Source organism: Nicotiana tabacum, chromosome 22 (genome assembly GCF_000715075.1).
Source record: "Nicotiana tabacum cultivar K326 chromosome 22, ASM71507v2, whole genome shotgun sequence".
Lineage (NCBI taxonomy): Eukaryota > Viridiplantae > Streptophyta > Magnoliopsida > Solanales > Solanaceae > Nicotiana > Nicotiana tabacum.
In genome coordinates this window covers 10,932,788-10,944,423 of record NC_134101.1, presented here as the reverse complement: position 1 = coordinate 10,944,423, position 11,636 = coordinate 10,932,788, and the positions used below count along the sequence as shown (strand labels likewise).

General features: G+C 37.9%; 3 protein-coding genes across 8 annotated transcripts; 2 read left to right on the top strand and 1 right to left on the bottom strand.

Annotated features, from left to right (window-relative positions):
• Positions 1-264: 264 nt before the first annotated feature.
• On the top strand, positions 265-4,674 carry LOC107775077 (transcription initiation factor TFIID subunit 15b). 6 transcript variants are annotated; one of them, XR_001645648.2, is made up of 8 exons: positions 265-604; positions 699-804; positions 1,532-2,183; positions 2,457-2,607; positions 2,688-2,769; positions 3,618-3,819; positions 3,945-3,995; positions 4,066-4,674. XR_001645648.2 is itself a non-coding variant. In XM_016594750.2 (6 exons), exons 1-6 carry the CDS (start codon positions 373-375, stop codon positions 3,730-3,732), a joined length of 1,338 nt encoding a protein of 445 aa, XP_016450236.1. In that variant the 5' UTR covers positions 265-372; the 3' UTR covers positions 3,733-4,128. The 6 variants fall into 6 exon arrangements, 1 of the variants encoding a protein (XP_016450236.1); XR_001645649.2 differs by having other exon boundaries at positions 3,945-3,977; positions 4,066-4,128; XR_001645646.2 differs by having other exon boundaries at positions 3,618-3,977.
• Positions 4,675-6,860: 2,186 nt separating this feature from the next.
• LOC107775076 (cation/H(+) antiporter 14-like) lies at positions 6,861-9,376 on the top strand. The gene is made up of 2 exons (XM_016594747.2): positions 6,861-7,945; positions 8,078-9,376. The coding sequence occupies exons 1-2, from the start codon at positions 6,953-6,955 to the stop codon at positions 9,272-9,274; spliced, it is 2,190 nt and encodes a 729-aa protein (XP_016450233.2). The 5' UTR covers positions 6,861-6,952; the 3' UTR covers positions 9,275-9,376.
• Positions 9,377-10,881: 1,505 nt separating this feature from the next.
• On the bottom strand, positions 10,882-11,331 carry LOC107775080 (uncharacterized). The gene has a single exon (XM_016594763.2). The coding sequence runs from the start codon at positions 11,329-11,331 to the stop codon at positions 10,882-10,884; it is 450 nt and encodes a 149-aa protein (XP_016450249.1).
• Between the last annotated feature and the right edge of the window lie 305 nt (positions 11,332-11,636).

Genomic DNA, 11,636 nt, shown 5'->3' with positions numbered 1-11,636 from the left:
AACGTTATCCGATTTTTCTAGTAAACACAACTATATTTATTTGCGCAATCAATTGTGTAAAATTAAAAATACATAGAAGATATAAGAAACTTAATTAAGGAGTCTTCAATCGCATTTTAAAAGCGAGAGAGTATTGCTGCTAATTTCGATTAGTTGGTTAATTGGTGCATCTATCTACTTAAAGAAAAATGTAAAGAAATTAATAAGGAAAGCAATCAAAGTGATCAGCTGGAGACGTGGACAAAGATCCATAAGAAAAATATCTCTCCTCTACAAGGCATATATAACATTGACTCCCATTTGTCGCCCGGTCTTTAACTCACTTTTATCTTTTTCCTCTTTCATTCAGAAACCCTAGCTTTAGTGTAAACGATGGCCGGCACGTACGGGTACGAAGGCGGCGGATCTGCTCCGCCTTCTGGTGGTGGAGGCGGCGGTGGTTACGGTGGTTCTGGAGGCGGCGGGTATGGATCAGGTGGTGGAGGATATGGCGGTGCAAGTGGCGGTTACGGAGGCAGCGGAGGGTCATACGGTGGCGGAGGTGGTAGAGGTGGTGGTGGTAGAGGAGGTGGAGGAGGATACGGTGGTAGTTCAAATAGTCGAGGTATCTTATATTTGAATAAATTGTTATGTTTTGTAAACTATCTGTGTATTTTGAATGAGTTTTAATTTAATTCATATGATGACTCTATTCACAGGAGGTGGCGGCGGTGGATACCAAGGAGGAGGAGATCCTGGAGGTCGCGGTGGCGGTCGCGGTGGAGGAAGTGGTAAGGAAGGTGATTGGCGTTGCCCTAACCCTAGGTAATATTCTCACGTCCTTTTCGTGGATATTAAGGTCATGTTAACTCATCTTTACTAATTTCTCCCCTCGATTCACAACTAATTTCTCCCCTCGACCTTGTGAAACTTTTGTTTAATTCCATACCAGAAAAAAAAGATTATATTTGCTTCTATCCCTGAACCTAAGCCAATTACATGGAGCTAGGTGGCTTTTGTTTGTGCAATCTTTTTGAGCAAAAACTGAAGTTACTTTCCGGACAATCATGTTATTGAAGTAGCAATTTTAGATACTATAGTATTTGCTTTGCCAAGCTGTGAGGAATCTGGATCCTTTCCTTGAACACCATTTCTTTTTGATATACATGTCTTCTGATTGTGTTTTCAAGTTATAACCTGAGTCTTTTCTAGATTATGCGACTAGAAATATATGAGTTACTATATATTCTCTCATGTCATTACTTGTATGAAATCCTGCTACTGAATGGTCCAGCAATTTTGCTTAAGATAACTGGTGCTTCCCTGTGCAGGTTCACTGAGAAAATTTGTTTTGATTCTCTTTACTTTCATTATTATATAATTCTAATGATGCGTATATCTTGTCAATTCAACAAATTGTTAGTTCAGTGCGGTGGTTGTTTCAAGGTTATGTATTTTGGGTTACATTTTATAATATTTCATTTGAAATATGTTATTGTGTTTGTTCTTGTTTCTTGTCAATTGTTATTAATTCTGGCATGTCTGGGTGTAGCTGTGGAAATTTGAACTTTGCTAGAAGAGTTGAATGTAACAAATGTGGTGCACCTTCACCTGCTGGTTCTGACGATCGTGGTGGCAGAGGTGGTAGCGGTTATAACAGAGGTGGAAGTGGTGGGGGATATGGAAATAGTCGAGGGGGAAGAGGCGACAACTATGATGACAGAAATGCTGGAGGTGGTAGAACAGGTTCTTATGGTGGTAGTCAGGGAAGAGATGGTGGTGGTTATGCTCAAGGTCCTCCACATGCTCCTCCATCTTATGGGGCAGCTGATAGCAACTATCCACCACCATCTAATACTTATGGTCGGAACCCTGATGCCGTCCCCCCGCCCACGAGTTATGTTGGTGGACCTGCATCTTATCCCCCTTCATATGGTGCCCCTGGTGGCTATGGTGGGGATACACCAGCCAATGCCCGTGGGGGTGGAAGGGGTGGCCCACCGGGAGGATATGATGGGGGATATGGCGGTGGTCCCCGGAATGCAGGTGGTTATGATAGTTCCCCAGCTGAGGCTCCGGAAAAGGTCAAGCAATGTGATGAGAACTGTGGAGATTTCTGTGACAACGCAAGAATATATATCTCAAATTTGCCTCCTGATGTGACCATTGAAGAACTTAGAGAACTTTTTGGGAGCATTGGACAAGTAATATGCAGATTTCTTTCGGTTATGATTCTCAGTATCAGATTCATTTCGTATTGTAGCATATACCTAGTTTTTCTTGTACTTCACATGATTTCTTGCTGTGTTCACTGTGGTAGACAAAAAGAAAACCCAATAACCATTATTCTGATCTGCTTGATTTTGCTGACCAATGAAATATTGCCCTTGAATTCTGATTATGTAGTTTACTTTTGTGACTCTGTGTTAGCATAAATATCAGGGTTAACGCTTAATTGGTCTCTCGTAAATGTGTAGGTGGCAAGAATCAAGCAAAAACGAGGCTACAAAGACCAGTGGCCTTGGAGCATAAAGTTATACACAGATGAACAGGGGAAAAACAAAGGAGATGCTGTTTTGTCATATGAAGACCCTTCTGCAGCGCATTCTGCGGGTGGCTTTTTCAATAGTAAAAACTAGACCCAAATTTATTCATTTGAGTTAATGCAGTAAATAATTTACATGCTGACCATAAATTATGATCATCAGATCACGACTTCAGAGGTTACAAAATCAGTGTTGCGATGGCTGAAAAGTCTGCACCAAAGCCTGCTCCAGCTTTTGGTTCTGGGTAAGCCTTATTTAATTGTTGCACTCTTTCTCCATTGCATATGACATCCAGTTTGTCACCGTTCATAACTTATGTTAACTCGTAAAATGTCGTGGTTATGCTGTTGTGGCATGTATACAGAGTTAGCAAGTGTGTAACTAGATTGTCGACATATGGTTATTTGACACAATTCTCTGTATTTGATTCTCTACTTAATTAGAAGAGCAGAGTCGTCAACTTGTGGTTCTTGCATCTAACATTTAACTATCATTGCTGTGTCAAATTTCATTCTGAAGCTGCATGGCTGAAATTCTCAATTGATATGTGATTTCGTTCCAAAGTATGACAACTGATCAATCAAAACACGTTTCATTAATTCGTACTACAGCCTGTCCCTTTTGGGGGGTGCATGTGAACCAGTTTTATCTTAATCTTGTGACTTCACTGCTACCAAAGTTTTATGCTCATCTCGATCAACTATGTGCATATTGAAGTAAAACTGTAAACTTCTATGTATCAGATTATTTCATTGTGCTTACTGTATTAGTGTTTTAATCATTTTCATCCACCTTTGCTAATTGAAACCTGCATGCTGAATGCCCTCTGCATTTCTACCTCCCTCAAGCATGTTATTTTCTTATACACTATGAATGGAACATATATAGTTCCATTTTTTGTCTAGTCTATTGGTTTGAATTGAAAATATATAGTTCCATTTTTCTTTCTAAAAAGAAAATAATATACAGTAAAACTGTGTTAATTGTATAGAGATGGTTGGGGATGTTTACTATATTCTGAACTTTTTGAGCCTGTGCTAACGGGAGAGTTAATGTATCTCTTATGCTGAGCCTTTTTCTATCCATTGATAGACGTGGCGGTCGAGGGGGTTATGGTGGCGGCGGCCGCAGGGATAACTACAGAGACGGTGGAGGTTCTGGCCCAGATAGACAGTCTCATGGAGGAAACCGTTCACGTCCTTACTGAGTTTCAGCCAAGCATCTTATGTACTAAAATTTGTGGTGGGAGGGTTTTTTATTAGTTCCATTTCAAGATATACTCTGTGACTAGGAGGTAGGTTGATCACTCATTTGCACTTTGAGCAATATATGCTTTTTCTCCTTTCTTTCTCCTTCTTGGGGTGTAGGAAGGGATGGGGTGTTCAAGTCCTTTTTTTGATTTGTTGAATGTTTTGATAGAGGCTACTGGATATTCTGCAAATTGCTGCTAAGGTAGGTGAAAATATTCAGGTGAGTGGTACTACTGTGAAAACCAAAATGCTCTGGTAATTCTAGCTGAATGATGTTTTCTTCTCTATAGGTGATTGCTGCATCTTGGCATGAAGCCTGATATAATGATTCCGTTGACTATGATGTCACGTAACTACTTGAGCTGTTATTTTCTGCTTGTGTGCCTGCTAGTCCAGTTTTTCTTCTGTGGAAGAATGTTTAGGATAGACTTCTCAAGTAGGCAGCTTTCCGATAATATTATTTCCCTCCGTATGACCTCATAGTTGTGCTGTCCTTGTATACTGAGATCCGATCGCCAAATTAGTAATGACATTCCTATTGGGGAAGGAATAGAGCTGTTGAATTGGATGTGAGATCAGGTGTGGAGAAAGCTTGTCCATACTCCCTCTGATGGAAAGCTGTAGTGGATGTTTCATTCTTTCCATACTCCATACCAGGAGAAGTTCCCAGAGTGTTTTTCTGCTGTTCGTCCTTTCGATAAAATGATGGTACCATGGAGGTCATAAGTTAGTTCAGTGGGTCTAGGTTACATGTAACCTTTTTTTCCGTTGAGGAAATTAAATGTATCTGAATCGGAATTTAAGATTTGTATCTAGATTGTGAGAGAACACCATCATTCTGTACAACTGGGTTTGCCCGTACTAAATAATCATCATACTAAGTCGTTAGTTTCTTTTAACTTGCGGAGTGTTCCTAAATTAGGTCTTGCAACTTCTTGATTAAATTTTGGAGGTATCTGTCGGTGGGGGATTTTTCAAAATCTTGCAAAAAGATTTTTAAGGACCATTTCTTTAATTTTAAGAAGTTTTCAGAAAATGTTTTTGGAAGAATTAACTTGAGGATGATCTCCAAGGTAATTTACGCAAAAACCTAACAAGGTCGTATCATCTTATGTTAGTATTAAAAATTTGGACTATCCTGTAACCATATCAATAAATGGCCTAGTTTAAGGTAAAAATGTATATTTAGACTCCATTTTTCCCTCATTGAATACATACGTTTATTTACCGCGTATTAATTTTTCTTGACGGAAAGTTGTTTGCAACAATTAAAAAAGGAATAAGAGGTTCGAGTTTTGTGATAATGGTTTTACCTTGGTCGTATGCATCTCGATTATTTTATCGGTAATTTTATTACTCACTAGAATAAGTATAAAGTAACTCTACCCACCAAGGTTTAGGTACAGTGAAACAAAAATTACTTTAAAATTTTTACCCACTTTACCGCTAATTAACTCACACCCTTGGGCAGGGCGTGTACACCTTGTTTTGTGCGGTTTCACTTGACATCACTTTGTTAGAATTTTTTACTAGATATGTATAAAAAAAATAAAAATATTAAGGATAAATATAAAAAGAATGACATCGCTTGCCATTACGGTAATTTAATTATTTGTCCATTTCTTCAAATTATGACACCATGAATGAAATATCTTGCATATACCACTACCCTTGGGTGCTGCGAGGTTCAACTTTCAAGATAGGAAAAGTTTCTCTCAATCACTCTATTTTATTGATTCCCATCCGGTGTCCGGCTTCATTGGGGCCCGACTAAATCCGAATTCGCCTCGGAAAGTCCCACATTGGGGATAAAACTTTCTAATAAAGGCGACTTCATACCCAGGACTCGAACCCGTCAATATGAAAGAGTACTTAGCACTCCACCACAACCTTTGTTGGTTCTCTCAATCACACTATGCTCTAGCATAAAACATTTTGTGTTGCTCCAGGGAGATAATAAAAGTTAACAAAAAACAAGACAAAAGAACAATAAAAGGAAGAGATATATAGAGAAAAGCAGAACCATTGAAAATGAGGGTGTTTGAGAGGGAAGCAATCCTTAAAACTAGCCTAATATGATGGATATATGATGAATTATCCACATTTCTATCTAGCATATCAAACTTACGTTAATGTCTAACAATCTGAACGAACACTAACACTAATTGTTTCACCAAAATTCCTTTCCATGCTTTCCATTTCAATTATTAGAGTAAATTCTTCACCAAACCATCCTCTTTTTTCATTTGCTTCTTTAATCAGTAGTTTTTGTATCAAAAATGGTAAAACGAAGAGTGTCAGATTCAATAGGAGTAGTCCAAGGTCGATATCGTCAAGAATTATTTATATGTCAATTTTCAGATATGGTCAATTCCAAAGGATGTTTATGGTCTGGAGGTGACCCTTTCGCTTTCAGTTTACCACTGGTGTTGGCACAATTGATTTTCATTTTCTTTGTCACCAGAATTACTTTTTTCCTCATCAGACCTCTTAAACAAAGTATGGTCAGTGCACAACTTATTGTAAGCTCCTTTATTCTCTACATTATTATGATCAACACCTAATAATTCTATTAATCGTGTTGCAACATTGATACTATCATTATTGTTAGAGATAAATTCAGGATTTAAATTTGATAGGTTCAATCTTTAAGTTTTTAATTCTTGTCCAATACCCTTTTGAAAATTTTGATGTCTTGAAATTTCAATAATTTTTTTTGCGCGCACACATACACACCCGCCTCTGAGTACCTGATAATTCTGTTATGCTATACAGAGAGGGGTCACCGGCACCCGGAAAGTTCGGTAAAAATTTCATTTATACATACATATGTCATTAGAAAATAGTGATATATTAGTAGGGGCACCCTATATACATAGCATATTTTGGTTGAATCCAAAAGTGCATCCGCAACCTTCAAATCCTGGGTTCGCCTCTGTCTGTTACTTATAGAAATGGATTTATGACTTAAACTTGATGGATCAATCTTTAAAGTTCTTAGAAATTATGCATTCAACCTTTAATACTTGTTGACATATTTAGTAATTATTCATGTAAATATCTATGTTTAGTGTCGAAAATATTGGGTTCATTTAACGCGTTATTACCGCCTCTGATTACCTGTGTTACAATCTTCATGCTATCATTATTGTTGGTTTAAAACAGGCTGGTGTTTTCATGGGGCAATCAGGCTTATGTCGTAACAGAGCGTTTTCGGCCTTAATGTTTCCACCAAGAGGAAGAATGGTACTACAAACAGTTGCAGATCTTGCTTTCATGTTTCATCTTTTTGTTCTTGGAATTCATGTAGATCCAACAATGGTGAAAAGAGCGGGGAGAAATGCGATGCTAATTGGTGCGTCCAGTTTCGCATTGCCTTTTGTACTTGGAGGTCTAGCCACTTATACATTACCTCATTTGGCTGTAGTAGATGAAGCAACAGCACATTTGCTGCCTTATGTAGCCGTACTTAACTCAGCCTCTTTCTTTCCTGTGATCACCAGCCTTCTTGGCGACCTTAAGATTCTAAACTCAGAAATTGGTCGAATAGCTACATTGGCTTCTATGGTTACTGACATTTGTATATATGTCATTTTCATAATTGGGACTACAGTAAATTCATCAGCAAGTTATTCAAAGTGGAGTGGAGCATTGTGCATTGCATGGATAGGCATTTTCTTGATAGTAGTTGTGTTTGCAGTACGGCCATTTGTGCGACACATTGCTAGGACTATACCTGAAAAAGGGTCTATGAAGGAATGCCAATTTCTAGTGGTAGCTATGATAGTTTTGATCTGTGGATTTGTCGCGGAGTCTCTTGGACAACCGGCTGCTCTTGGTACTTTTATTTTGGGCATGGTGGTACCGGAGGGACCTCCTCTAGGGTCATCTTTGGTGTACAAAATTGATTCTTTATGTGCTGGATTGTTGCTTCCTGCTAAGTTTGCTATTAGTGGTTTGGCAATGGACATTTTCGCCATAGGAAAAGGAAAGAGTCTTTTAGGCGTTGAAGCAGTGATCATCTTAGGTTATTTTGGAAAATTTGCTGGCACTCTTGTTCCAGCAGTTCATTTTGGTGTTCCTTTTAGAGATGCACTTTCTCTTGCTCTCATCATGTGTTGCAAAGGAATTATCGAGGCATCCATGTATATCGGCCTCAGGGATAATGGAGTACGTAACTTATCTCCTCTCTTTTCTGTGCTTATATACACTAACAATGTAAAGAAATTGTATTTTAACCTGTTATAGCTCGGTTACCTGAAAATTCAATTATTTACATGTCTCTTATTTGGTTATCTACAGATAATAACAGCTGAAGCGTATGCGCTTTTGTTAATCACAATGTTGGTGATAACGGGAGCTTTGAGACCCATAATTTGGTACCTATATGATCCATCAAGAAGGTACTTAGGCTACAGAACAAATAGTATACAGCATTTGGATCCGACAAGTGAGCTTCGGATACAGGTATGTATTCACAATGAAGATAATGTCCCAAGTATTGTTAATCTTCTAAAAGCCTCCAATCCCAGTAGAAGGAGACCTATTTCAGTATTTGTTCTTAATTTAATGGAGCTCAAAGGTAGCGCGGCTGCATTGCTGGTGCCAACGCATAATAGAAGAGGCAAGGCTAAACTCAAATCTCTGCCAAGCAGAGCAGAACATATATCAAACGCGTTCAACATTTTCGCGCATAGAAACCAAGGTTCTGTGGCTGTTCAACACTTCACATCCATTGTTCCTTATGCAACTATGCACGATGACATATGTACAATCGCGATGGAAAAAGGTGTCAATATTGTGATCGTCCCGTTCCATAAGCAGTGGGCGATTGATGGAACAGTAGGAGCCAATTTTCCTGCTATTAGAATGGTGAACCAACAGGTACTCTATAAAGCACCTTGCTCAGTCGGGATCCTAGTTGATCGAGGTCAATTAGCCGATAACCAACAAATCTTGTTCGGCCATTCTTTCTTTTGCGTTACAATGCTCTACCTTGGCGGTCCAGATGATGATGAGGCACTCGCCTACTGCAGCCGGATGCTAGAGCATCCGCATATCAGCATAACTCTCGTCTGGCTCAGACATTCGAGTGACAATATCGAGAACAGCGTGGAGTCAGATATGATACGTTGGTTCAAGGATAATAACATGGATGCAGAAAGGGTGAGTTACAAAGAAGAAGTGGTGAAAGATGCAGTGGGGACGACTCAGGTTCTTCGTTCACTCGAGAACAATTGTGATCTTTGTATAGTTGGTAGAGATCATAAACAATCTGAGCTAACACTAGGGATTAATGAATGGATTGAATGTCCAGAACTAGGATTTATTGGAGACATGTTAGCGACTTCGGATTATAGTTTTTCATTGCTAGTTGTGCAACAAATACCACCAGGGACTGAGTTTATGAACAGCCACTCCCTGAAGCCTGTATCTAGCACTTATTATTCTAGTTCAGGGAAATATAGCCATCGTTCTGGTTTTGGCTCTTTTGGGTAGCAGCTCAAGTAGTTTTGCCTCTTTGATCAATACCAAAAAAATAGAGCTCCCACTATGTGCGGGGGTTCTCCGTATTATAAATCTTACAGAATTGTATGTAGAAATTAGGAAGCACAAAGTTCAGTTTGTGTAATTAGTTAGAATGCAGTTTTTTTTTTGTTTGGATGTTTTAAGTTTTTAACAAATAGCCGCACATAGTATGTTTTGTATCACACCAAATTTTATTTACAATATTGGTGTATGCTAAATTGGCTATGATCTTTACTTGACTTGAGAGTTGAGATCAGTGGAGGAACTTGCCTGATTCTTCTTAAAAATGTAAGTAAACAGAAGAGCATTGACCCCACTATCATATGAGCTAACTAGTTTCGCTTGTTATGAACAGTTATTTATATCCTTTAATTGGACATTTGCACAAATGGCCTTTTCTGACGATACTTCAGATTCCCCCCCCCTCATTAGTCCAGTGGACTAAAATTGCCTAAATATTCATCTATTTTAAGGCGAAATTTAATCCATTAACCTGACGGCAAACATAATTTAAAGAGTGTCATATAAAAGGTTATACAATGCAAATAATTGGCTTCATTCTTACTATTCCCGAATCCAGATTAGTCGATCGAAAGTCTTAATGGTAAACCTGGGCCATTTTTGGTTGGAAATCTAACAGAAATGTCCCATATAAGTCTCAACTTACGAACCTCTAGCCATTAATCATAGATTTACCAAAATTAGCCAAGCACATGTAAAAATTGAAAACCCAAGTAAATAAGGTTCTTTCTCTCAAGAACTAACGCAAAGATCTTCTTCCATATTTTTAAGTGTGATCAACAACATTAGATGCAAGACGGAAATGAAATTTCATGGATGAGGTAGCAAATAAGGTGACAAAATATAAAAAAAATATATATACAAGATTTCAAAAATCTAAGCAAAAAAGGACATTTTTCAATGGGTATGGTAGAAATTCATGAAAACATTTAGATGAGTCAATATACAAAATTTGAGGAAGACCGGAGGTGATTTGGATTGATTTTGTATTCGAATTTGCAGTTAAAATCGAGGTCAAAAATTTCTTCTGCGACACATGTATCATGCATGGATCTCACACAAAGGTATATATGGATATACATGTGATACACATTTGATACAAATATGATACATATGTGATACGCAAATGATACATAGTGTGATACACATATCATTTTTTTCATATTCATCTTCTATTTCGAATTTTCAATTCAAACCACCTCAAAAAAATACCAGCCCAAAACTGAGATTCAAGCTCTTTAAGATGTACCAAATTTATTCTAATAACACTCACTCAAAAGAAAGTAAAAAAATGACCTTTTTTTTGCTACGAATAGCTAATTGGCTAATATTAGTAATATTTTATGAATTTACCAATTTTTGTAATAAACTACTTATAAATGAACATAACTGGTAGTTTCTTTTTTGGTTAGGCTAAGTGACAAGGGCCGTAATTCTTTCTTTATAAAATCGTTTCAGCACTTAAATATTTTTCACTACTCCAAGTTTATTGGTTATTTACGATCAGCTAATCTAAACGGCGTAAAACCGGAAAAAAAAGAGAGGAAGCACACATTTTAGTCCTCGGAAATACTCGCAAGCTGTGGTCTCCATTCCTCAACTGCACCCTTCCGCCGTTCTCGACGGGAAGACTTCTTTTCTGATGTAACGTCACTTAAATACCGATCAATCTCAGGTATGCTAACATGACATTTTTTGCTTTTATTTTTGGAAACGCTTTTATTGGAGTTGATTTTCTTCTTCTCCGGCGAAGAATTGGCCGTGACCAAAAAATAAATGCTTCCCCTCTTGAGTTCTGATTCCGGCGACAAGATCAAAATCCGACGAATTATACCTTGAGAACAAGGTTTAGTTAAAATGTGATTTGGGTAATTCTTGAGAACCTCAGAAGCTGTGATTGGATGTGTAATTTCTTCAACGTGACCATTTAAATGTACGATACGAATCAAGTCTAGAGCTCCAAAAGGAAGAAGACAAGCCAAACAGCACCTTAGACTGTTCCCCATCTCTAATATATTATTAAGCTCAGGAAAAAGAAGGAAAGAAAGAAAGAAGAAGACTACTTTGTGTTGACTCTTGTTTGCCTTTCTTTTTATTTCTCTCGTTTGTGTGTGAAGTTTTGAATGTGATATGATAATATTGGATGGAGACGATGGTCTAGTTATATAGGAACAATCGTTGGACAGATAATATTATGGTCATTTGAAATTTGAGTTACCTTAAATTGCAATTTAGTCCTTCTAATTTGCCCTTCTATGTGTCAGATGTGGATCTAGGAATTTAATGTATTTTCACACGATCTCAACTTAAT